A 26,634-nucleotide genomic window follows, 5' to 3' on the forward strand; every position below is an offset into this window, starting at 1 on the left:
TCAGATAGTACTGTATTTAGAGGAAAGCTCAACTCTTTGTGCTACAGTCTGGTAGTAACCAGGATTTTTAAAAGATTTGTAAGTCCAAAAGTAGAAGGATCTGGATATTTGTGACCAAGGTAGGAAGAGTCTTCAGTTGATAACTGTATAGTAAATTGATTCATACAAACTAGTGCTGCATTCTGTTCCAATATAAAATATCCCTGTTGAACTAGTGAATTATGCAGCCTAGTAAAAGTACAGAGTTGGTCCTCTACCAAGCCAGTCTGACCATATGCATGGGTCATTTTCAAGCATTTTGCTGCCCTGAGGGTTATAATTTAATCTTCAAAAAGAATATGAAATATTTTATATATACTGACTTTACTGTACTAACCTTAAAGTGATCTGTGCCTTCAAAGTTGTCACAGGAGTTTCACATCTTCAATATTGTTGGAAGTGTCAGTGACACTGCACATGCTCAGTGTGCTCTGAGTGGCTGTTTAGAAGCTGAGCTTAGGGGTTGTCGCAAATTATCAAGCAGAAAATGAGGCTGGCCTGTCACATAAGATGATGCTACAGGGCTGATTATCGAATTCTGATGATTTCACTATTTTCTGAACTGACATGCAGCAATCATCTGTATCAATTACTAATTAGCCTTATATTGTATATATACAGTATATTGTGAGCAGGCCCGGATTTGTGGCGAGGCCACAAAGGCCCGGGCCTAGGGCAGCACAATTTTAGGGGCAGTATGCCACCCCGTCGCAATGATATTTTAACATTTAGTGGCCATATGGAGCAATGGGGACTTCTCCCCACTGCTCCGTATGGGAGTTTAAATGGCCGCGCATGCGCACTTGCGTCGGCGCAGCACAGCACGGTGGGGAGGTTTGTTCGTGCATGCGCGCTGGGGAGAGGCGGGGGCGCGAATGGGGGGCGGACTCGGGGCGGGTGGATTTGAAATCCGGCGCTGATTGTGAGTCGGTCCCAAGGTCACTAACTGAAAGCAGCACAGAGCATGTGCAGTGAATCAGCAGAAAAGATGATGAGGGGGGCTACTGGGGCTGGTACTAAAGCCCAAAACATAATGTGCAGCATGTCTGCACTACTGCTTTAGTTCTCCTAATATGTTATGGTTTTGCAACCATTTTTGTAATTTTTAACTTGTGCAGTTACATGTTTTTAACTAGCAATTGCCATAAAGTGTGTTTTTATATTAGAACAGAAGTGTCAAGCTTCAATTCTTTGGGTTTTTTTCTGCTCTCTTATGGAATAAGTTTTGTAAATGTTATAGTTATACCCATGGGGTCTGTTCCTTGTCCTTCGTAAGCGTGCAACTCCCCAAAAGTAGTTATCTTGTTACAGGCATTTGGTGTAAAAAGAAAAAAAAATATAGAATATAAAATAAGATTTTTTTACACAAATGATTCAATTTTATGTAATCAATAACAACAAACAGAGTATGTTATGGTATATTATATATATATATATATTTTTTTTTTTTAGGAACAAGGAACTTTGCCTTAAATGTTGTTACTGGAACTGGTAACTGAGCCCCATAGAACCATATATATGTTTATTTGGTAAATAAAATTGCATTAGGTGAAAAAAATGTATTCAGTTTTAGCTGCTGAGGTCATTGCCCTTGGAGTGGAGAGTGTGCAGAACCACTGGGTTTTACAGCCCATAGGGTAATGACACAAGGGGTGCTTTGTCAACAAATTGGCCAAAAATACCTTTGTATGGCTGCCTACTTAAATTGTCATGTGTAATACATTACTATTGCTTAATCAAAATATGCAGAATGGGCTACAAAATAAATGATTAAGAAATAGAAATGTTTTATATGTGGCAATATGACTATATAGCCAAAGCTGAAAAGTTTAGTGTGGGGGGTTCTGTATCCGGAGAAGAGCAGAGAAGGATGTTGCAGATCTGTGCAGCAGGAAGTGTGTGGGTGGCGCTAGAGGGGGCTGCAGAGAATCCCCCAACAGCCAATATTTGTTTGCCCTGGTGCAGTAACTCATAGCAACCAATAAGATTTACTTTTAAAGAGGTGACCAGTAAAAGCTACCTTCTAATTGGTTGTTATGGATTACTGCTCCTGGGCAAACTTAGTGCCTTTTATAACATAAACCCCTTGGCATCTTATATCGTAAATGAGCCCACATAGCATAGCTCTTGACCATGGTCACGCATTCAAATCATATTTATGGAGGGTAGGGCTGCCACAGGCTAGTGCCTTACTTTTTATTGCAATTTAATTATTACATTTTTATTGCAAGTTGTTTTTCATATATATGTTTAGTCCACTATGTGGAAAAGTGGGACTGCACTGGTTTGTGGGAGGCATCAGATAAAACACCACCTCTAAATTACAATAATCGTACAACTCAACAAGAGTCATATTAAAGTACAAAAGCTGTAGAGCAAGCATCTTTAAAATTCTGTATTTATCAAGTTTAAAAAAAGGGAAACTCTTTCTTATACTTCTCTTCTGTCTATAAAATGTCCTATGTTTTCTCCAAATATGTTCCCTGGTACAGCGCAGGGGTCAGTTGCTATAAATATCTGTTACTTCCCATGTTTTCACTAGCTGTTTCCAAAAAACAGGGTATCGCAGTGGGTTGGCAGGAGTCCTCTTGTGCCACTTAAAGTGGTGATTCCCCCTAATGTTAACTTTTAATATGTTAGAGAATATCCTATTCCTAGCAACTTTGTAGTTGGTCTTCATGGGGGTCAAAAACTACTGCTCTGTGAGGCTACAATTTTATTGCTATTGTTACTTTGTATTCCTTATCTTTCTATTCAGCTCACCTTCTTTTCATATTTCAGTCTATAATTTAACCCACTGCCTGATTGCCAAGGTAAACCAGACCCTAGCAACTAGATAGCTGCTGAAATTCCAAACTGGATTGCTGCTGAACAAAAAGCTTAATAACTGAAAAAAAACCCCACAAAAAATAAAAAAGGAAAACCAATTGCAAGTTTTCTCAAAATATTAATGTCTATGTCATACTAAAAGTTAATTTAAAGGTGTATAACCACTTTAACCTTCTCTTTGAATTGACTGTCCACACTAAACATGTGAAGGGGTGGGGGGCAGTTGTGCAGGCCAGGAGGAAGGCTTTACTAACATAGGTAAATTACTTCCGTTCTCCTTTAAAGGTTGAAAATTTAAGAAAAAAAAAATGAGACCATGTCTACTAATATCACTTTGCACACACTGCATTTGAAAAATCTACAGCACATAAAGGGTAAACATCTCTTTTCTCAAGTTCACTGTTAACTAGTTTAATAATGATAACGAAGTAATTCTGCAGTTTTTACTACATATATACAAAACCGCAAAATGCATGACAATAACTTAATTAAAAAAAAACAAACAGAAAATATTTGATACATGACAATGTAAAAGGTTGGGGACCACATCTAATTAAAAGTATAAGAAGAGTCTAGGGGCCACAGAGCAAAAGAAAGTGCAACAAACATCCCTGCGCTGTGCTGTGCTGGAAGCTGATACAGTCTGACATGCTTCATATATAGCAGTCAAAAATTCACAGTGAAGAGGCAAACCCATCTTTATCACATACAGGTATGAGATCCGTTATCCAGTATCCCATTATCCAAAAAGATCCGAATTACAGGAAGGTCATATCCCATAGACTCCATTATAATAAAAGAAATCCTTTTGGGTTTAATTAATGTTTAAATGATTGAAGCTATGGATATCCACATTACATTATGCAGAAATTACCTCAGGTCCCAAGCATTCTGGATAAGAGGTCCCAAACCTGTACTGATAAAATCTGCCCTCCTGCTCAATGAGAGTGGCCAGAAAACAACACACAGGGCTCACACAGTATAGCTCATAGCTAAATCTTTAATTCTGCTTCTACTGTCCACCAACTAACATAGTATAAATGGTGCTATGCTATCTTGCTTTGAACAATACTTCCATGATTAAAAGATAGTAAATTCAGAAATTAGTAAATTTTAGCTAAATCCGCCAGTCTTCCACTCTTTCACTGAAGTTCAAGGCAAACCTGTAACTAACTGCTCTGACAGGAAGGTATGTTGACTGCTTATTAGCTGGATATATCATTTCATCATGCTTAAATAATAATGTTTGCGTTGTCCCTCGTTAACAATATTTAATGTCTAGCGACAACCAAGTGAATTTGGCCCAGTTGTATGATATGGTCATTACGATACTTTTTTTACGGTCAATTTGATTTACAGGTAATAATCAGAAGAACTCTTGAAAATATAGTTTATGTAGTTATTTAACTGGTGCTTAATGACTTAATATTGACAAGAAATGGCAAAAAATAAAAACAGTACAATACACCAAAGGTAATTTCTCTGCAACTCCAATTGGATCTTATATCTGTGTGATAGATCTTTATAATTATCCCAACTTAGGGGACACACACTACACTGAAAAATCTTAAGACATTTGACAAATGGATGAAAGCATAAAAATTCTCCACTATTCGTTGGAAACATGTCCCATCCCTCAGACAGTAACAAGTTCCACCCCTCAGTAAAAGGGAGACTGTATAATCAAAAGAACTTCTCTTTCCAATTATTCTGTTTCCTGGCACACACTTTTAACTCTCTCCTTTGTTCTATGACAAGCTATCAAGGAATCTCAGAGCCAAAATATAAGAGCAATTCATGACAGAAGATGAATGTAAACAAGTAGACACACAGGTCAGTGAACACATCTGCCATCTTGCTATATGTATCCAGTGAACGATTTATAAGTTCGGAGGGAATTCCAGACAAAAGAAGGGCAGCAGTGAGTACAGTTGTCTTAACTTTCTTCTCACCCTGAAAGACAAAAACAAAAGGCCATAGTTAAAGATCAGATTATCCTACAGGTTCTCGAGCCTGTCTTCAGGCCTTACCAACAGTTGTTAGAGCTATGGCCCACACTGTCCTGTGCTGAACCAATCTTTGAAACCAGACCCACGGCCTACAACCCACATTTCTACCCCCTTGGACCCACAACACGAGCCGACCTGCAACTGCTTTATCCACAACCCAAATCACAACCTGCTGACCACCATTAAACGGGAAGTGCTGTTGCTACAAACCAGAAGTGACATCATCAGAAGTGGGTGGGGTAGAAAAAAACAATTTAAAAAATGTTTAAAGGAGTAAAATATAAATAATATAAGAAATATAGATACCGTGTTTCCCCGAAAATAAGACACTGTCTTATATTTTTTTAAGCTCCAAAATATGCACTAGGTCTTATTTTCAGGGGATGTCTTATTTTTCCATGAAGAAGAATACAGTACACATTTATTCCATCGTTTGGGTGGGTGTCTTATTTTCGGGGGGTGCCTTATTTTCCGAGGGGGTGAAAAATCAGGGGGGTGCCTTACTTTCGGAGGATGTCCTATTTTCGGGGAAACAGGGTAAGACCTGCAGACCCACATCCTACCCGCTGCAGGACTACATGTAATTTTAACCACCATTGTGTAAGGGCAGAAAACAGACATTGTAAAAGCCCCACAATCATCCTGTCCCAGATTCCCATACAGCAATGCTGCCCATAATGTAGCCCAGCTCACAGCCAGCAGAGCTCAAGCGAGGAACTTTATCCACAGAGATAATCCTCTGATTACTAATCGTATTCATGTTTTAATAAACTATTACTTTAGGGATAAGTGGTGTTTGGTTAACAATGATTAGCAATGTAGAATTTCTTATTGCTGAATAAGTTTCTATCAAATTGTTACAGGACCTGGATAATACTCTTGCAGATCATGATGCATAGCATTGCTCAAAGCAGACCCTACGCTGATAAAAGCTGGTCAGCCCTCCCATAGAGAGAGATGGGAAATTTACTGCTAGCAGTTTTAATTATATCTTAGTTAGGATCAAGTACAAGGTACTGTTTTATTATTAGAGAGAAAAGGGAATCATTTAACCATTAAATAAACCCAATAGGGCTATTCTGCCCCCAATAAGGGGTAATTATATCTTAGTTGGGATCAAGTACAGGTACTGTTTTATTATTACAGAGAAAAGGGAATCATTTAACCATTAAATAAACCCAATAGGGCTGTTCTGCCCCCAATAAGGGGTAATTATATCTTAGTTGGGATCAAGTACAGGTACTGTTTTATTATTACAGAGAAAAGGGAATCATTTAACCATTAAATAAACCCAATAGGGCTGTTCTGCCCCCAATAAGGGGTAATTATATCTTAGTTGGGATCAAGTACAGGTACTGTTTTATTATTACAGAGAAAAGGGAATCGTTTAACCATTAAATAAACCCAATAGGGCTGTTCTGCCCCCAATAAGGATTCATTATATCTTAGTTGGGATCAAGTACAAGGTACTGTTTTATAATTGCAGAGAAAAAGGAAATCATTTTTAAAAAATGTAATTATTTGTCCAAAATGGACTCTGGATAATGGCTTTCCAGAGTATGGATCCCATACCTGTAGAAACCAGTAATTGAGCATTTTTGCTTTCACACTTACTATGTTACCATTAATTAAGTTTAACTGCAGACACTGAGTTCCGTATTCCATTATTATGCAGCAGGATTATTTGTGTACTGTTAGTCTAGTAAACTACCGCACAAGAATCGCACAATAATAGGACTTTAGACTGACGTAAACATAAGTCTTGAATGGTCCCATATAAAGAAACCACCAGCAGTTCCTGAGAATTATGAATATGAATAGATCCCGTAACCAATTTATAACATTTTTCATTTTTATTTACAATGGTCTTGAAAATTACTAGAAAAACAACAAAAAAGCGTCATATCTAAAACTACTAGCTTACCTTTGGAAAATATTTTGACAACCCCATAAATGCAAGCTGTAGTGTTAGGAATGGTGCAAATATTGACTGCAAAACAAGAACAAAAATACACAATCACTTTGGAGGTAAAAGTGTTAGCAAAAGGTATCCTGTGCATAGTGCTTTTCTGCAGAGCATTTATTCCTCTACTATGTATCCCTTTCAAAGTACATGTGCAGTAAACTTAAGTTTGGGGTGGTGCAAGGACTGGAAGTACCCCAGGGCAGTGTGTGGCTCTGAGAAGCGCTGGCCTAAGGTAAAAAGCAAGCAATTTTAGTCACTTACAAATAAGCACAGCAATCTGCAGTTTTCTTCTTCTTTCAAGTTTGTTTTAAGTGCACAATAGTTTTTTATCCGACCCCTAACTGATCTTTGATTCTAATTTTTTAAAATTATATTAGTTATTTTATAGCTGTAGTAAAGCAGCCATGGGGAAAGTAGAATAGCCAGGTCTTGTATAACTGTGCAGTGTAATATCAACAAGCCAGCATTATGCAGTAGTTTCCCAATGTCATATAGCAACAATATAGTAACATTATCTTTTATTATTAAGTTTGGGCCCCTAAAAGCGCTACACCTGCACAACCCATTCCCAATTCAAGTGAATGGGAGCCACTGGAAACTCTCATTGGTGTCTCTGTGCCAGCAGTTTTGCTAACAACAGAAAAAATGTTACATGAGATAACAAGCCTTACAGCTAATTTCAGAGAAGATTGCCAAGAAGCAATGGTGTAAATATAGAGGAAGCACACACTCCGTGGGGCACTCTACACCCTGTAGTAGATTGCTGTGTGTGCCGCACCCCGCCCCCCCCAAGATACACGAACACTACAGAATACACTAACCCAGATAAACACAAAAATAATTATGTTTATCTGGCACATCTAACTACATGCCTATGCATATGCTGATTGACAAGTACTATGTGGTCATCTTAACAGAAGAAAACTACTTACCAAGTACTTGCACACAAACATCCGGACAGCAAAAGCAAGGAGCGCACTGCCCACTAGTCTGAATATGCGGAAAGAGTCCAACTCATCTACTCCATTCCCATTGTCTGCACTTGGCTTCTCACTATTTAACTGGTTCCGAAGTTTCATGGCCTCATCAAACCTTGATAAGTATTCATCTAATCCTCTTGAGGTGGGCTCTGAATTCACATCTGTTCTGTTTCGTACGCCATTGCTATCATCTCTGACATCAGCATTCTTTAAGAAGTCCATCTTGTCTCCAATATAAGGTTCCTTGCCATCTACACTGCTACAGTGGTGCTCTGCTGAAAGGCCTCCATCCCCAGAAAGGATATCACTTCTCTTGGTCAAGGAAGATAAGGACAGTGAATCAGATTTATCAAGTCTTTCAAAGCGAAGTTCATCTGCACCAGAAAATGGGGGAGAAAAAAAAGTTGCACTTACAATATTAAAATTCATTGACAGTCTACAAGAAAAAATCCTGCTACCCCATATAATACACCTGTCTGCCACACAGTCGTTGCCCCATATTATACACCTGCCTGCCGCACAGTCGCTACCCCATAAAATAAACCTGCCTGCAGCACAGTCGCTAACCCATATTATACACCTGCCTGTTGCACAGTCGCTGCCCCATATTATACACCTGCCTGTTGCACAATCGCTGCCCCATATTATACACCTGCCCGCCGCACAGTCGCCGCCCCACACTATACACCTGGCCGCCGCACAGTCGCTGCCCTACACTATACACATGTGTACATCTGTTGCAGCCTGGCTGCCCCACACATGTCTGTGCCACACAGCCCCAGCCCTATAATGACTGTACAGTTCTCCATCTCCCTATATAGCAGGCCCATTGCCAGGCGAGCCATGGGGTTTATGGCACAGTCACCGCCCAATGCACAATAAAGCACAGGAATGAATGCGGCTGCCGCTGTCTCACACAGCCATGTAGCCCAATGATTGCGCCTCTGTCTCACCGCTGTTCCCTGGCTTGTGAATACCCATAATCCGGTTCATTCTCTCCTCAGAGTTACTCATCAACTTCCTCCGCCGGATCTCCGCTCTCCTCTGGGATGCACTCATCGCCGCCCCATTCCCCGGCTCTCCCGGAACAGCCGGACTCGCCATAGTCCCTGGGTGCAGAGATTCTGACAATCCCGAATGCCTCCCCGTCCGCTCTATAGAAGCACTGGCACAATGAACAGCTCACATCCCACTCTGTGCTGACAGCCTCCGGGCAGGGGGAAGGGCGTGCCATGACATTACGGTCACCTGACCTTGCTTGCAGGAAGAGGCGGGGCTAAGGAATAAGCCAAACGCAGAAATGGAGAGAGGCTTGTTGCAGGTATTTTGGAAACATTGTTACATAGTCAGTGACATTGAATGAAACATAATTATGTTTATCCAGCTGAAAATGCCAATTTAAATCATTATTTTTCGTCTGAATATATAATAGAGGAGTCAGAGTAACGGGACCCATTCTGTTGTACAAATGCTCAGTGTTAGTGGCTGACAGAATGTGGTGTTTATTGCTTACTGACAGCTTAGCTTAGTTTTAGCCACTGTTTAAAATTTTCTTGGGCATCCTTTTATCTATTATGGTGCTAAAGGATTGGAGGAAAGTTATGTCAATCCAATATATAAAAAAAAACTGGCATTTTTGATTAATTCAGTCAGGCCATACAAGCATTAACAGGAGGAGAAGGGAGAATTCAGCATCTGTATGGCTTGGCCTTGCCTATGACAACTCCCATTGATTTCTGTAGAAACCTACAAGCTTTTAGATAGTGAATTGGTGAATTTAGATGAATTTTTACATTTGGGTTTTCGGGTTTTTTTGCGCTTAACAGATACCAGACAGTTGAGTTTTTGAAACAAAATTAGATTTTTTTTTTTAGCACAAAAAAACTTAAACTTGACCGTTAATAAATCACCCCCTTTGTGATTATTTATCATTAAAGGATTTAATATACTGTTTAGTGATTTTGTACTCTTTATGACTCCTCATGGCTTGGGAGAATCCTGAATACGGATTACCTTGATGTGAGGGTTACTCTTTGTCATTGAGTACCCAGGCACAGGGGGTCCAATCATTTTTTATCTCACCATCCCCTTAACTTGGTAGATTTCATCTAGTAAAATTGGCTATTTGTTAATACACTGTGGGAGCTTCTCCCTGTGCTTCAGACATTGCTATGTACAGTGTAAGCGTTCTGAGCACTGTTGAGAGCCACAAGTGCTGCTTGCAAGTTCAGCGCAAATTTCTCTGCTTTTTGTATTAAGTCTTAACAGGACTTTGCTGTTCAACCTATCAGTACCCTAAGTTTTACCCTGTACGTTTTCCTGAAAACGTCCACATTTTGGTTTCCCTTTGGCACTTTAGTGGTCTTTTAAAGCATGAGAGGAGATACTAACCCAGTGAGTGCGGACATGGAGTTTATGGAATAAAGAAGTGCAGAGATATATCTCCCCAACCTTTCAGCCACTGCTCCCTTTCACAGCAATGGAAACAGGGCTTCTGCCTACTTTCTCTGATACAACCCATCTTCAGCCTTTCACCGCTGCTAATGTGTATGGCACAGCTGGAAGGCTGGAAAGCCATATTGGCAAGTAAACCAAATAATGGTGGTATAGAAGCAGTGCAAGGCAATGAAACCATACCTTAAGATTTGACTAATTTGTGTATTTGTGACTCTGAATATACTCTACAAGCTGCAAAAGGTATAAGCACTGGCTGGGGATAGTAGAAACTCTCCACACACTGCAAAAAGCATCTCACAATGAACCCACCACCCGACACAATGAGCCTAACCACGGAATTGTTGACAAATTTAGGTATTCCGTACAAGAGGTACAGAACAAGAGTTTAAGAGGTCTATAGTACTCCAACTTGCAGCACAGCAGTAAAGAGAGACTGAAGTTTATCAGAGCACAAGTTTTGGCACCCTGGGAAACATGTTTTTTCCCCCCAATATGCATCAGTTGATATCTCCAGCAGAATTCTGCATTGAAATCTGTTTTTCAAAAGTACAAACAGGTTTTTTTTTTTAATATTTAATTTGGAAATTTCACGTGGGGCAAGCCATATTCTTTATTTTCCTTTAAAGGACAAGGAAACAATTTAATTGGGGTGGGGGGGGGGGGCATGGTGCCAACAAAATATTTAAAGGAGAAGGAAAGGCTAATAAAGAGTTAATCTCAAGCTGCAGTCATATCTTCAGTTGTCTCAATAGTGCCCTTAAGTCTCCCCATATATACAAGAAAAAACGCTGAGCTGTGTAAAGAAAGTTCCCATAATGCCTCACTCCTGCACCAAGCGCAAGACCGGTGTACATGCTCAGTTAGTAAGACTATGAGTCAGCTTCCTGCTGATTGGCTCAGATCCAAGGGGGGGGGTTTCTTAGCATTCTTGAGAGAGGAGAGAGCAGAGAGCTGCGTGTCTCTAACAGAGGAAAACAGACCCAAAAAATATTTTTACAGAGAAGTCAGTGCAGTGTTTCTGTGAGTGCTTATGGCTATATTTACATAGACCATTCTGATAAAGCTTAGTTTTTACCTTTTTTTTCTCCTTTAAAAAACATAAGAACATTGCCTGACGATCGCGCTTTATGAACATATACAGGAGCATATCAAACAGAATAATGTAAGGGGCAAATAGTATCTTTGCACAGGTATAGGATCCCTTATTCAGGAACCGTTATGCAGAAAGCTCAGAATTAAGAGAAGCCCATCTCCCATAGACTCCATTATAAGCAATAATTTTTTTTTTTTTTTTTAACGATTTCCTTTTTCTCTGTAATAATAAAACAGTACCTTGCACTTGATCCCAACTAAGGTATAATTGATTCTTATTGGAGGCAAAACAATCCTATTGGGTTTATTTAATGTTTATATTATTTTAAGTAGACTTAGGTAAGGAGATCGAAATTACAAAAAGACCCCTTATCCAGACCAGATCCTGAGCATTTTGGATAACAAGTCCCATACCTGTACAAATTTCCATTTTTGTTGCCACGCTTTCCATCAGCAGCTATTTGCTGTTCTAGCAAGACAGAAAAGGGTAGGAAAGAACTAGCAATGCCTTAGCTGAACATGATGAAACTGGGAAAAACATTAACTCTTTAAAAACTTTATTAACATGAAATCCCAGAATAAAAGGTGCTTTTTTTATTAAAACAAAGAAAATCTAAGGTTATTACACACATTTTGTTCTATCAGTTCACTTCACAATAAATTAGAGCCATTAATGTAGAAAATTGTGCCAGCTTATTAAACATACAAGGGGGACGGGCAGAGAGACTCATTACATGGCATCTCGGCTGTTGATGGGGTTGATCAGTGTATCTAATAGTCAAAGGTGCAATCCTATGTAGAACCAAAGTGATAAAGAGACTCTTGCGGGTTGCTTTTGGTGCCTGTTACTGAATAACATTGTGAGCTTGACTGAAGCCTTGAAACCTGCTTAGTACAATAAGCTGTAGTGTACAAAGGCAAGCAGACTTTTTCCTGGAGGGAAAGGAAGGAAACCTTTTTAAATCAAAAGCAAAGCAAGCAATATTTTGATTTTTATAAATCAAGGCGGGTGGCATAGAAAAGAAAAAAGGATCATTCCCACTTTAGGGGAATTAATTGCTTGCTTCCTGCTCCCATTCAACAACCCTCCTTATTAAGACAATGTGTACAAAATAAAACTCCACACAAGTAACGTGTTACTATAACTTTAAATGTCACTTTTGGTGACTTTCATGTTCCACACTATCATTCATCATTGAAGCATGCTACCAAAAAAGGACTATTTTTCCGTTTTCTGCAACTAAAACATGTTTAAAAATGTGGAAAGAATCAAAGCTCTTGCAAAATAAGAACCATGACAGTTTACTTTCCCTTTACATGGTCATTTTTTACATACATTCTTAAGACATGGTGCTTTTTGCTTTCTTATCTCTGCACTCTGCCTGTTTCTATATTGAGAATCTGCAGATTTATCCTATTGCCTTAGGCACAGCCCTTACAGAGACCTGGATATGCCAGGATATGACTTCTCAGCCTGCCATTTACTCACTTTGGTCCTAAGTGATTCGGTATCTTATTAACAAAGGTTTCATTTTTATTTTGGAACACGATTCATATAATTACTCTAGACATCTTGCCATTACAGAAGAAATAACTAGCAGCAAAATAAGAGTTACAGGAAAGCAGACAGAAAGAAAAAAATATAGATATTCTGAAGAAAAATCTGGCTTTATTGTTATTGAACTCCGTTTCATCTCCTGAATATACGCATGGATGCTTTGGTGCCAAGAAGAGTCCTATGTAGTGTCTAAAGACCCATCTGGCAGTGGAAAATTAACGATTCATTAATAGTTATTTTAACAATCATCTGGCAGAAAGAAGCATCACAAATTTTTTGTTTTGTTTTTTTAAATCCAATTTAAAAATGCTGTGTGCTTGCGCATTTCAGTCCCCAAGTATTGTCCTAGAAGATCTGATTGGTTTGAAATCACAGTGTATGCACATCTTATGGCATGAGGCCCCAAAATGTAGTAATGCACAGAATGGGCAGGCCACGAGGTGTGGTTCTGCTGTGGATATTGTCTCGCTCTCTGCTCTCGGCAGCGCTTTATTTGTTCACTTGCTGCTGAAGGTGCAGGAGGAACTCATAGTAAGATAAAGCAGATTCTGTTCGGTCTTCGATCATGTTCTGCAGGAAGGCTGATTTCAGAGGGCTTTCATCGCTGAAGGAACACAAAATCAGAGATTACACACTTCATTGCTTACCAGGCAGTGTTCCATGTTTTAATGGGAAACCTCTCTCTTACACTGGGTTACGATGATATTTTTGACTATGGCTTCACTTTCAGACAGTGCTACTCCCAAGGCACCTTTTAACCCCTGCACAGCTGCTTCTTTTGTTTCTGAAAATCACTAAGCCAAGCTTTAGAGCAGTGGGCACAGAAAGGGCACTGGAAGATGGGAAAGCAGTTTTGCACTGTCATTAATGTGAATCAATCTCCAATGGTAAAACTTTGAATCGTGTCAGTGCCAGATATTACCTTCTCTCAGTGTAGACTGAGTTCAAAGGTTTTGCCAGCAGAGATTTACATACTAACACCAATACAAAGGAATTTTTGGACATTTTGTTGCCTGTGTTTGAGGAGATTTAGCAGGGGCGACAAAATGTCCTATCTGCCATCACTCTTAGGGACCAACATTATCAATGGAAAACATAATAAAAACAATGCTCACACATTAGAACTTCTGAAGAAACAATTATACACACATTTCTAGTATTATAAATTATTATATATATATATATACAAAAGTGCGAGGCAGCCTAACCAATTTGGTGTAACTAGCCCTTTAAGAACAGTTTCCCCTTTCAATGAAAGGCCAATTGTGCCAGGTCAGAGATGTGTTTACTTACCGTATTATATGTAATGTTGGGAAAAAAGGTCTCTGTTCTCTGAGCCAGGAGATAAAAGCTATTGCTCTGGCAGATTCAGCCGTATCAAGTTCAGGCAGCTGATTCTGTCACAAAGAAAGATGCACATTAACATTTTATAGCAGCAGGATGATGAGCCAGGCAGCCTTCAGCCAGCTCTCTTCAGTGCAATTTAATTCACTTGACATTTTTGAACAGCAGGCATGTTTCTTTACTTTTGCCATCTTGGAGTCAGGAAGGAATTTTTTCCCCTCTGTGGCAAATTAGAGAGGCTTCAGATGGGGTTTTTTGCCTTCCTCTGGATCAACTAGTAGTTAGGCAGGTTATATATAGGCATTATGGTTGAACTTGATGGACGTATATGTCTTTTTTCAACCCAACTTACTATGTTACTATGTTACTATGTCCTTTATTTTTCTGGAATGGACTCTTTGCAAGAACAAAATGGTTGGTAATTAAATCTCATAGCACATTAAAGCCACATCTCTCCATCTGTCATTGAATACATAGTCCATATTTATGTTTAGTTAGATCAGCCCTTTCCCATGTTTTATGTGTATTGGTATGTATGGGTATTGACATATTATCCCATCCCCATCATATTCTGTTGCTATACACAGAAATGTCACAGTTATGTGCTTTCTGCCTTCCATGAAGTATTAAACACCTTGATTAGAAACACTGCACACTGCTTTAAAGGAAAACTATACCCTCTGAACAATGTAGAGCTCTATAAATATATATTGCATAAACAAGCTCATATGTAAAACCATGTTTCATCTAAATAAACCATTTCCATAAAAATATACTTTTTTAGTAGTATGTGCCATTGGGCAATCCTAAATAGAAAATTGCCATACTAAGAATTAAGGGCCGCCTCCTGGGATCATAAGATTCACAGTGCACACATACATGCTAGGCCCCATCAGCCAATGAATGGAGAGAGTTCTGCCTTTTGCTCCCACACTACTTCCTGTTACAGTTAGAGCTGCATTAATTCCTGTCCTTTGTGGTGTCCTGGTGCAGATATCCAATTACTTAAATGGTGGATCAAGGGGAAAGATGTTAAAGGGCAATACACACACACACACACATATGCATACCAGTTTGGTGGTAAGATTCTTTAAAGGACAAGTCAACCCAAAATATAATTTTTTTGCCCATATAGAAAACATAATTCTAAGCAGCTTTGCAATATACATTCATTACAAATTTACAATGTTTTTTTATTTATTTGTATATATAACTGCTTTCCTATTCTCTTCCCTGGTGGCTCTGACTCTTGAAACAACTAGGCACCAGACTAACAAACCTATCTTAGTGGAGGAGACTGACCTTTGCAACATTGTTGAAAATGTAATAACCAGGAGTTCGGCAAATGCTGTTTTCAACAGCAATTACATTTACAAAACATCATTTTTGGGGTTGACGTGTCCTTTAAAAGGTAACTTTATATGATATAAACTGTTGTATTCATTCTGGGGAAATGTTTTTTCTTTAAGCATTCATAGATGGAGTTTAGTTATGCTATCTAAGGGGAAAAGACTCCTCTTTATCATGTGTTTCTTGATAAAGATGGTCAAGCCATAGCTTGCAGTTTAAATCAGAGTAAGGGAGAATACTATCCACATACAGTACACTAGTATACGTAGAAGTAACCACAACAAAGTGCCCAAGCGGAACTCAAGGTTGTGTGGTGCATATACAAACCATAATTTTATTTTAGGTGCCTAAGATGCCTAAATGCAAGCAAGCTAGATTCTTACCATTTCCAAAGGCATTGATCCATAGTTAGGAACTCCAAGGACTTGAGTGAAGAAGTTTTGTCCACAGTTACGACCCACCCAAAGGATTAATATCTATGAGAGAAAATATACTACATTTAGACTTGTAGGACTGAGGCAATGTTAAGTGAAAAACTACCAAATAAACAAAGAAGCTGTGAAAGTTTTGCCCTGAAAAAAAGCATGAAATATGCAACAGCAAAAGAAAATGTGTTACATATACATATACTTACAGAGCCAGCATCCATTAGGTAAGCCCCATCACGGTTTAGTTTCTCTACAGATAGCTGGAGAATGGGAGGCTGGGGGATGGTCCTGTCATTAATGTTCAAGGCTCCCTGTAATCATAACATGCATTTAGTAGTGCCATAGCACCAGCCAACAGTTCTGCACACCCACCCTACTGTATTGACTTAGTAAATGAAACTAAGTACACGCACCTCATCTGTCAGATTGTCGACTCTATATAAATTGGAATGGATCATTAGCATGAGGTGTAATAGGGGCTGGTTCTTAATTTGACACATGGAAAAAATTCTTTCATCCAAGCTCGCGTTTGTCCCAGTCTGAAATGCCTTCTGGTGGAGGCAAAAGGAGAGAAACACAAAGGAATGTAATGTATATTCCAAAATAGATTGGTAATATGTCAAGACAGCTTTGAAATAAAGAATCTGTGACTTTCTACCAGCATTAACACAGCAATAAACAGTCATATTAAACGTAAACTATAGTTCAATAAAGAATTAGGCTTGAAGTGTTACACCTTCGTTTTGGGCTTCTGTACCAAACCAAATCCACCACAGCCCTTTCGCAGGAAAGATTTGTGCTTCCAAAAATGTCCGCCCAGTAGCCCCCCATCTTCTTTTCTGCCAATTCACTGCCCATGCTATGTGCACTTAACTGAGCTTAGGGACCAACTCACAATATACTGTATATAGCGAATATAAATGTCACAATATAAAGCTGATTAGTAAATAATACAGATTTACATTACATGGCAGCACAGAACCAGTGGGGAATTGATAAGTAATCAGCCCTATTGAATCAGCTTCTATACCAATGTAACCTTGCTTTCTGATCTTTTCAAGATTTCCCACAATCCTTAAGTTTAGCTTCTCAACAGAAGTCCTGTGTGAGCCTAACAGGATCAGAAGGTGGGGAACTGCTGAGGACAATTTTTAGGGCATGGATCATTACTGTTATAAGGCTGCCGAACCTCTGAGCCGGTACAGTAATTCAGTATATAAAACAGATCTAACCATATTTGTATTAAGGCTTTTAATAATGTACTAAAAAAAAAAAAAAAAAAATGAATACAGTGGTTGCCAAATTAACCTTATAACCAACTGGTTTATAAATCACAAGTAGCAGAACTTCACATTCCACAGCAAACTTTCCATTCTGTGCAGGTTACAAAGGCACAGTTAAAACTCTGCAGCCAGTAAGGGGAGTTCAGAGTAAGTAGGAATAAGCCTTTGTAATATAAGATATGAAACCCATCCTCCAGTGCACAGATAGAACATTAAAAGTAATCTTGCCGGAACTGGCCATCAAGCCATTATGCTGTCATGTATACCAACTACTGCCATGCAGATTTCCCAGCTCACCTGTTTCAGGAGTGCCAACACAAACATAGGTAGCAGCCGTAATGAATAGGGAGCCAGAAGGCCCGGCTGCTGCACGGTCAGCACTGAACTGCGAAAAGCGGATAGCGAATCGATTGCAGCATTTACCAAAGCATCCCGGGCATCACTCAAGCTTGAAGTAATGGAGCGATCAACAGCTGTGAGACACAAGTGAGAGTGTTAATCACAAACATTTAGCTGGAACTGCAATGCATTTAGTCATACTGACTAGCAGATAGCTACTGCCTTAACTTATATTGTTAACTCTCATACAATGAATTAGGCAATTTTATCCTGCACTATTTAAAGGGTTTTTCACCTTTAAATTAACTTTAAGTATGATGTAGAGTGTGCTATTCTGGGACAATTTGCATTGGTCTTTATTATTTGCGGTTTTTAAATCATTTAACTTTTAGTTTGGCAGCTCTCCAGTTGTTTCAGTTGTTACAGTGGTTTAAGGGCTCTGGCACACGGGAGATTAGTCGCCCGCGACAAATCTCCCTTGTCACGGGCGACTAATCTCCCCGAACTACAATCCCACCGGCGAACATGTAAGTCGCCGGTGGGATGGTACACGCTGTGCAGGCGATTTCGGCGATTTGCTGAAATCGCGCCACCGCGTGTTCCATCCCACCGGCGACTTACATTTTCGCCGGTGGGATGGCAAATGATGGCAACTCGGGGAGATTAGTCACCCGCGAACAGGGAGATTTGTCGCGGGCGACTAATCTCCCCGTGTGCCAGAGCCCTAAAAGAGAGACAGGGAAATGAATAGGAGGGCCTAAATTGAGAGATAAAAGATAACAATACCAATAAAATTGTAGCCTTCTGTTTTGTGGCCATTCTGTAACAAAATTAACCTGAAGGTGAACCACCCCTTTCACTACATTAAAATGTCTCAAACAGTACAAAAGAAATTCACTTGGAAAAAATAAATTGTACCATCTCACAAAATACATAGACATGCTGCCTGCTTTGCTTTCACATTTTTTAATTATTAGAACTAAAAAAAAAGCCTTAACCACAATATATATCAGCAAGGACCATATCTGAGATAATCTTTAAACATATTATATAAATAATATATACATGACAATAAGGCTGAATGTTATATAAATTACAGTGTAATGAAACCTTGAATTAGTTACACTGAAATCTGGGATCACCTGGAATTATGTAACTAGAACCTCTAACTGGTTAGAACTTAATCATGTATTTGGTATTGTGTGCATTTGTGAAAAACTTTGCTGGCGACAGTGAGAAACATTGTCATAACTGATAATATATCCCTGTACAGGTATGGGACCTGTTATCCAAAATGTTTGGGACCTGGTGTTTTCTGGAGAAGGGGGTTTTCTGTAATTTGGATTCCCACTGACAAATAATGTAAACATAAAATAAACCCAATAGGATTGTTTTGCCTCCGATAGGGATTAATTATATATGTGCAGTGTTGTGGTTCAGGAGGGGGTATAATATTAAGTCATTAATTTTAAGTTCATTTCATTGTTCTCCTTTGGTAACACAGGATTATTATTATTAACATCATTTATTTATAAAGCGTCAACATATTCCGCAGCACTGGATCCAACACAGGTTTTGTGGCCACATGGATAGCTAGAGAAATGTTATCATGACATGTACATACCCATGTTGGCCAGTAGTCCTGTTACTGCCTGTACATCAGCACCAGCATAGATATCCGAGAGTGCAGAAGCAACAGGCAAGCACATTGTGTGAACACGAATTCTTCTTTCACCTGAAAAACAAAATATAGGATTAAAACCAAATTCATGTGTCATAATATGGATCCAAGATGCTTTAAAGGTCTTAATTTCAGGTTTTCTAGCCTGTCTAGTAACTTATCAACAAAAGCTGCCAGCATCTGGGTGCTGAATGGCTCAGCATGGTGCATCATAAGCCGAGGACACAATGGCCTGTGTTGGCAAATCAACAGCAGACTGATGTGAAGGCCTGCAATGGTGGGGCAGCTGACTTGGCTGCCTGTGCAAGGACCTTAACTAGAAGTGGATTAAAGCTGGCCATACACAAATCAAGTGTATCTTTCCCAATATGCACAACTCAAGGTGGCCGATATGGGGCTGATCCAATCACGAATGGTGGGTACCAACACGCTAATGAAGTCACCACTGACAAGATTTTTAAGCCGTCTGATTTTTGGCAGATGTCAGGTAGGCCCATCAAAGTGCTCCATACATGGGCAGATGAGCTGCCAACTGGGAATCTGTCGGAGTATGGCCACCTTTAAAGTTAGGACCCTCTGGGGGGGGTTGTTTGCCTACACAAATAGAACATTAGATGGCTAGCAGGAAATAGACCTGATACTCGGGCTCAGAAAGTCTCTAAAGTTAGCTCCTGGTGCCTGCACTAGTTGCTGGCTGAAGGTCTAGATGCAGACCTAATAGAGGTCTGATCTTACCCCCTGATGACACTAAGAAAACTTAGCGTCTTCTGAAGAGTAAAGCAGATACTTTCTTCCAGTGTCCTGCCTCCTAGTTAGTGATGGAAGCTACACACCGGGGTTCCTATGTCCCCCCCAAAGTAATGCAAGAGAAAAGACTCTGTAAACTATGATTTTTTTAGATTTTTGCAAACTTTGTAGAAATCATTTTGTAGAAATGTACTTGGCAACCAACTTGTATTTATGTGACAGATAACTGGTACAGAGAGTAATTGTTGTACCAAGTAACACTAGACAAAACTCCTATTTTGAAATATGCAATGTATAAGAATACTTTTGGAATTGCAGACCTTTGCTGGAGGTGTAGAGGAGAGCTGACTGAAAGGAGACAACTGGGGTATCCGTCAGATTTTCTTCCACAGACATCTGCACTGCATATCCTGCATCAGGGTTTACGTTGGGTAGAGAAAGCAGGTCGGTGGAGCGTACAAAGAAATTCCCATGAAATGTGTGGATGGAGAGGCCTGAAAGGCAAGAATGAAGACAGTGAGCCACATAATATAAAAATGAATATTTCACAAGGTGAGATCTTACATTCCCATGATAATGTTGCTATAGGTCCCAAGTCCACACTGATTTAAGCCTTTATAGATTTAAAGGAGCTGTTCACCTTTAGGTTAACTTTTAGCATGTTATAGAATAGCTGAATATTCTTAGCAACTTTTTAACTGTTGTTTTTTTTTAAATGCCTCTTTGGACTCTTCCAGCTTTCAAATGGGGACCACTGACCCCAGTAGGCAAAAAACTACTGCTCTGTGATGCTTCAATTTTATTGCTACTTTGTATTACAGGTATGGGGTCCATTATCCGGAAACCCAGTATCCAGAAAATCTGTCTCCCGTTTTAATCAAATAATTCAGATTTTTAAACTTGATTTCCTTTTTCTCTGTAATATAACACAGAACCTTGTATTTGATCCCAACTAAGATATAAATAATCCTTATTGGATGCAAAACAATCCTATTGGGTTTATTTAATGTTTTATTGATTTCTTTTAGTAGACTTAAGGTATGGAGATCCAAATTAGGGAAAGACACCTTTATCCAGAATACCCTTGGTCCTGAGCATCCTGGATAATGGGTCCTATGCTTTTAACAGGTGATAAAATAACTAATATGTGGACAGTGCAGATATAAACTTCAATCACAGGCAAACTTTGAATATATTGTCTAAATCTGCAGTGTCTGCTAGTGATAGAAGTTACTCTATCACAAGATATCACTAGAATGCAAAAGTCTAGACTAGACTAGAGTTATATCCCTTTTAGGATTTTCCACTTCATCTGTTGTGTTTCAGTTTCCATCCTGTAAGTGATAGAAAATGTATGCTTTATTTAATGCTGGGAAGGAAACCCAGCGTTGCTTCTTAAAGGGGTAGTTCACCTTTAAAATAACTTTTAGTATAATGTAGACATTGGTATTCTGAGACAATTTGCAACTGGTCTTCAATTTTTAGTGGTTTTACAGTTATTCAGATTTTATTCAGCGGCTCTCCAGTTTGGCATTTCAGCAGATTTGGGAAACATTTATATTACAATACAGTATGCCCGAGGACTTCCTAGTTATATTCAGCAGTCATGTTCTGTGGTTGGCTGCAATAAATAACTTCCCTTTAAAATGCAAGGGATATGAGGGACAGACCTTTAGTACATCGTATTCTCATAACTGCTTCAAAGCCAATCTTCCTTGTCAGGTATCGCTTCAGTTCTTTTTGCAGCTTCTCCACTTGCACTGGATTATGCTGATAATGGTAGGCACGATAGTAGTAAACGCTCCCCGCAGAATATCTGGAAATGCAGCCTGGAACAGAAATAAAAATCTGTATTACATGAGGAAGAAGGATCTTATAGGTCAATTTTACAATGCAAGCTTAGAAAAGCAATGTACATACCAAGTGAAGCCAAATCAGAGTATCGTCCACTGAGGAGAAATAGGTCTACTGCTATCTGCTGCCCTGAACAATCCAATGCCAACTTCTTGTAGAAATCAGTTGCTGGTGTAAGATTATGGATTTCCTTTAAATTCACAAAAGTAATTAATTAAATCATACAGCAACTATTTTTCTTAATATAATGATGATACTGTCTAATATCAGATAAAATTCCAAAGATTACAAAGTCACCAAATGTCACACCAATAGTACCATAGGAACACATAACTGCTGACGAGCATCACATGATAAAAATAAGGCATCTAGAACTTTTATTTGTTTAATACATGACTAGAGTTGAGCTGCTCAATTTCTCACCTTTGCAGAGGATTTTTGGTTGGGTTCCTCCCTGGGTTTTAGAGCACCTGCTCCCAAAGAGGGAAGCTGTGTTTGGAAGACAGATATTCGCCCACCAGTTGGTGATGTCAGCTTATATGCAGCCTGAAGAGCGGGCCCCAAGGCGCTTTGTGTTTCTGATGATTTTGTGAACATTTGTGGGAGGTTCTTCAACAAATCCTGAACCAGCTTAAGCAATTAAACAACAAAAGCGAGTCAGATTTTAGACACAAAACCATATTCATATTACAGTGCATCTAAATGTAGGACATTTGGGAAAAAAATAAGAATGCAAAATGTGAATAGGTATCTCCTGCAGCACTATAAAGTCTGAGCTGGGTATTGTCTACTAGGCAACATGCTTTTAATCTCTAAGGACAGTGTCAACCTGGAAAATGTAAGCACCCCATATATTACGGCAGCCAGTAAACAGCAAGATGCTGCAGTAAAGTTGCTAAAGTAGGATCAAGGTGATAAGCCGCTTCTGAATAAAAGGCAGGTAGCTAATCTCTGCTTGATACAATCCAGTAATCCACAAGCATGTCTCATAACTGACACTGTTAATCTGTGCCCTAATGGCTATGGAACTTTGCATGTATATTTCTTTCACCTGAAGCATCTTTGTTGGTTGTGGCGGCTTTTCTTTCGACTAAAATATGCTAGAGGTGAATATGCCCTGTGTCACCAGGCACGCATAGGTGGGCCTTATGCCTCAGAAGGGCTGAGCTGCCTGATACCTTTAAAAGAACGCACAACTGCCAGGATTTTACAGCACCGAAAACAGTAAACATTTGTACATAGAAACATGAGCTTAGCCAGATTTTAAAAAACAAATGTTTTGCACAACATGTAACACACTCCTGTGCCATTTTTTAATGGAGGATACCATCTAAACCTGGGAATGTTTGAGGATTACTGGCCTAATGCCTCAATAACAGCAGAAAGATTTTGGATAAATGCTTTTATGCATACCAAATGTACATGTTTTGCTTTATTTTAAATCAGTCTTACCTCTTTACACTCATTCAAATTAACCAAAAGATTTTCAGGCATTGGGATGAAAACATCTGTAACCAATAGAAAAAGAATACATATGGTTGATGTAAAATTTAACATGAGAAAATGTCATGCTTCACTGCTGTATTATCTCAAAGTTATAATTGTAGTAAAGTGGACTGCTTTTAATATCATTATGTAAAGGTGTTCTGTGCAGAAAAGGTTACACAAATTGTACACTGGAAATCATTCAGTGTCCCTATGAAACAATACATGCTAATAATTTGGGTATTTACTTGTCATTACATCTATCATTTTGCCGAAAAAAACTGTTCTGCAGAAAATAAGGTATAATAAAAAATAGCAGCAACATGACTGTAAATTAGAAAGCAAATCGTGATTAATAGAATTTCTATGCAATTAGTCATAGTAGCTGTCATTTCCTACCATCAATATCGGATACGACGAGCATCTGGGGCTGCGATAATCCTTCCTGCAGACTGTAGAAATGGATTGTGCTGTCAAATGTAATGAAACCTATTTTCGTTCTTGTGTTTCCAGGGAGCCTGTCAAAAATGAAATAGAAGTCAAAGATACTGTTTTAATCTAACACTACTGAAAAGAATAAAGTAGGACAGCCATTTGGCAATTTTAGTCTTTAGTAAAGGTTTTTTGTTTTTTTTAATTTTAGGTAAAGGTCAGGCACTACATAAACGTGCAGTAAAATGTTGAAATTCTAAATGACTTGAACAGAAGTGAGTATAGGACTGCCCATATTTAAAAAATATATATATATTTATTTGGCCATCTATGCCAAACAATCCTCATTAGGCTTAATGGGAAAACTTGTCCTTTTATGTACTGATAAAGGTAGGTGTCTTTTGCATTTTATAAACAGTACCCAAAATAAAATTTATGTGCATACATACATATACTGTACATCCAAATTACAGAAAGACCCAGGAAAATTCCTAGGTCCTAAGCATTCTAGTAAATAAAATGTGTGTGTGTGTGTAGGAATTAATTTTAAAAAATGAGGATGTGTTTGCACTCTATGGGAAATGGCCATACTGTATTTCTTAGCTTTCTGGATAGTGGTTGAGACAGGAGATCCCATATATGTGTGTGTGCATATTACAAACATGATGGGCAACACTAGTTTTTTTCGGAAAAATAAGCACATTCACATTTCTTTGCACAACCAACGTGGTGTTTAAATATGATTTTCATTTTCTCTATAATAATAAAACAGCATCACGTACTTGATCCCAAGAGATATATAATTAACCCTTTTTAGAGGCTAAAGAATCCTATTGGGTTTAATTCATGTTTAAATAATATTTTAGTAGACTTAAGGGATGGAGATATGCATTACAGAAAGACCTGTATCTATATCCCAAGGTTCAACAGAATATTTTATAAATACTTACCAGTCTAGATTGTCAAGCAAAGTCTGACAAACAGTGTTCAAGTAGCCAGTTTCTATTGCATTGTGGGAAACATCGAACATGAACAAGTACACAGGGGGCTGTGGTGGCCTCAGCTAGAAAAATAAAAGGACATTTCCTTTCGTCAATTTCTATTAACAGTTTACTTTATGTCTGCATGGGCAATCATTTACAAACCTAAGACCAGTCATTAACTGTTAAATCGAATAAAATACAAAAGTCCTGACTTGATAAGAAATGTGAAATGTTGAGTCTGATTCAGACACATTGTTGACTAAAACACCCCACCAATACATACCCATCCTGAACTACAGTTACTAAACACTGACAGCAACTGTTCCTTACATTATCAACACATTTCATCTAGAAAGACAAATAGATTCTCTGTTCCACTTAATCCTATATACAAGTACAAGTGTTGCATTAGTTGACAGCTAAGATTTATCTGTCAGAACAATCAAATTAAACTTCCTTACCATGTATTCTGATGGTGCCATAAATTCAATTGTAGCATTCTGAACCTCTGGTCTCTTGTGGGGCTCACCATAGGCTCTAGTTACAGGATTGTACATGAACTCTTCAGGTACTGAAAGAAAAAAATTGAATTTATTAAAGAATAAACTGGAGAATGCAGAAGGATTCCCAGCAGTTTAATCTGGTTTTATCAAAACTTTCCCGACTGGAAGATTTTACTGACAATCTGAAAATCTGTAACATACTGAAGCATCCATTTAAGCAAATGAATGTCAATTTGTCAGAATGTGTACCACTGGTTCGAGCAGTTGAACACCTCCATTTCCTGTAGGGTAGTAGTGTAAAGTGGAGCTCAGTTGCAGCACTGTGCACTAACACCAATCCAAATCCTTACTTTCCAATGCCTAGCACATGCAAGAACCAAGGATTTGGAAATGAAAAGTTTGAACTTGATGGACGTGTGTCTTTTCATTTCAACCAAAATTACTATGTATTGTCACTACACATTTATTTTCTCAATAAAATAAAATACAGGTATGGGACCTGTTATCCGGAATGCCCGGGACCTAGGGTTTTCCTAATAAGGGATCTTCCTGTAATTTGGATCTCCATACTATGGAGATCTATAGTAAGTGTACTAAAAAAATAATTTAAACATTAAACCCAATAGAATTGTTTTGCTCCAATAAGGATTAATTATATCTTAGTTTGGATCAAGCACAAGGTACAGTTTTATTATCAAAATATAATGGAGCCTATGGGATATGGCCTTCCTGTAATTCGGAGTTTTCTGGATTTTCCAGATAACAGATCCTATACATGTAGTTAAATCCCAAACTTTCATTATTGTTCTTTTGAACAGTATACCCTTGGTATTAAAGAATTGATAATGGGGGCAACAGATGTCTACAAACTGGAGTTAGAGATGAATATGGTGTTGGTTTAGATGCCTTTATCATGCCCAAATACTTTAAAGATGATATTTGTATAACAACTCCACAGTTCCTAGATGCAAGTGAGTAATTATTTTATTTATTTTTTTTTTAAAAAAGGTGTTTTTTGTTGTTGATGTTGTTTTTCCTTTTAAACTAGATAGCACTAATACCTGCTTGATTAAACCTGCCTTCCTATACCTATGCTTACCATCATTTACTCTGTAGCATAAGTTGCATTTCCACCGTCTTTGGTCAAGAAAGCTGACAAAGGGGTTAATATAAGTCCGGCAAGAGCGACACCTGACAATTGTACTTGAAGTCACAACAGGAAGTTGCTATAAACACACAAAAAAAAAAAAAAAAAAAAAAAACCTTTTTAGTAAG

General features: G+C 38.6%; 2 protein-coding genes across 3 annotated transcripts in view; both read right to left on the bottom strand.

Moving 5' to 3' along the window:
* Positions 1–3,258: 3,258 nt before the first annotated feature.
* Positions 3,259–9,054, bottom strand: camlg (calcium modulating ligand). 2 transcript variants are annotated; one of them, NM_001016600.4, is made up of 4 exons: positions 8,777–9,054; positions 7,776–8,197; positions 6,802–6,867; positions 3,259–4,821 (listed from the first exon to the last, which is right to left on the bottom strand). In NM_001016600.4, exons 1-4 carry the CDS (start codon positions 8,925–8,927, stop codon positions 4,630–4,632), a joined length of 831 nt encoding a protein of 276 aa, NP_001016600.2. In that variant the 5' UTR covers positions 8,928–9,054; the 3' UTR covers positions 3,259–4,629. The 2 variants fall into 2 exon arrangements, with proteins under 2 accessions (NP_001016600.2, NP_001231837.1); NM_001244908.1 differs by lacking the exon at positions 8,777–9,054 and adding an exon at positions 8,444–8,514.
* Positions 9,055–11,912: 2,858 nt separating this feature from the next.
* Positions 11,913–26,634, bottom strand: part of sec24a (SEC24 homolog A, COPII coat complex component) — a 34,085-nt gene continuing 19,363 nt past the window's right edge. The window contains exons 8-23 of the mRNA XM_002935900.5: positions 26,459–26,585; positions 25,318–25,427; positions 24,824–24,936; positions 23,841–23,959; positions 23,409–23,464; positions 22,380–22,586; positions 22,023–22,146; positions 21,773–21,931; positions 20,423–20,596; positions 19,299–19,409; positions 17,633–17,808; positions 16,466–16,603; positions 16,259–16,363; positions 16,008–16,100; positions 14,224–14,327; positions 11,913–13,534 (exon numbers count right to left, since the gene is read on the bottom strand). Of these exons, the coding sequence (XP_002935946.2) occupies positions 13,420–13,534; positions 14,224–14,327; positions 16,008–16,100; positions 16,259–16,363; positions 16,466–16,603; positions 17,633–17,808; positions 19,299–19,409; positions 20,423–20,596; positions 21,773–21,931; positions 22,023–22,146; positions 22,380–22,586; positions 23,409–23,464; positions 23,841–23,959; positions 24,824–24,936; positions 25,318–25,427; positions 26,459–26,585 (2,031 nt within the window). The 3' untranslated portion in view covers positions 11,913–13,419. The remainder of the gene's footprint in view (positions 13,535–14,223; positions 14,328–16,007; positions 16,101–16,258; positions 16,364–16,465; positions 16,604–17,632; positions 17,809–19,298; positions 19,410–20,422; positions 20,597–21,772; positions 21,932–22,022; positions 22,147–22,379; positions 22,587–23,408; positions 23,465–23,840; positions 23,960–24,823; positions 24,937–25,317; positions 25,428–26,458; positions 26,586–26,634) is intronic.

This window comes from Xenopus tropicalis, chromosome 3, assembly GCF_000004195.4.
Source record: "Xenopus tropicalis strain Nigerian chromosome 3, UCB_Xtro_10.0, whole genome shotgun sequence".
In the NCBI taxonomy this organism is placed as follows: Eukaryota; Metazoa; Chordata; class Amphibia; order Anura; family Pipidae; genus Xenopus; species Xenopus tropicalis.

Excerpts from the sequence above, each read along its gene's own strand:
- camlg (NM_001016600.4), bottom strand. The coding sequence starts at position 8,927 with ATGGCGAGTCCGGCTGTTCCGGGAGAGCCGGGGAATGGGGCGGCGATG. Across the intron at positions 6,868-7,775 it reads TGTTTGTGTGCAAGTACTTG|TCAATATTTGCACCATTCCT; the intron begins GTAAGTAGTTTT and ends CTTGTTTTGCAG. Across the intron at positions 4,822-6,801 it reads TGTCAAAATATTTTCCAAAG|GGTGAGAAGAAAGTTAAGAC; the intron begins GTAAGCTAGTAG and ends TTTGTCTTTCAG.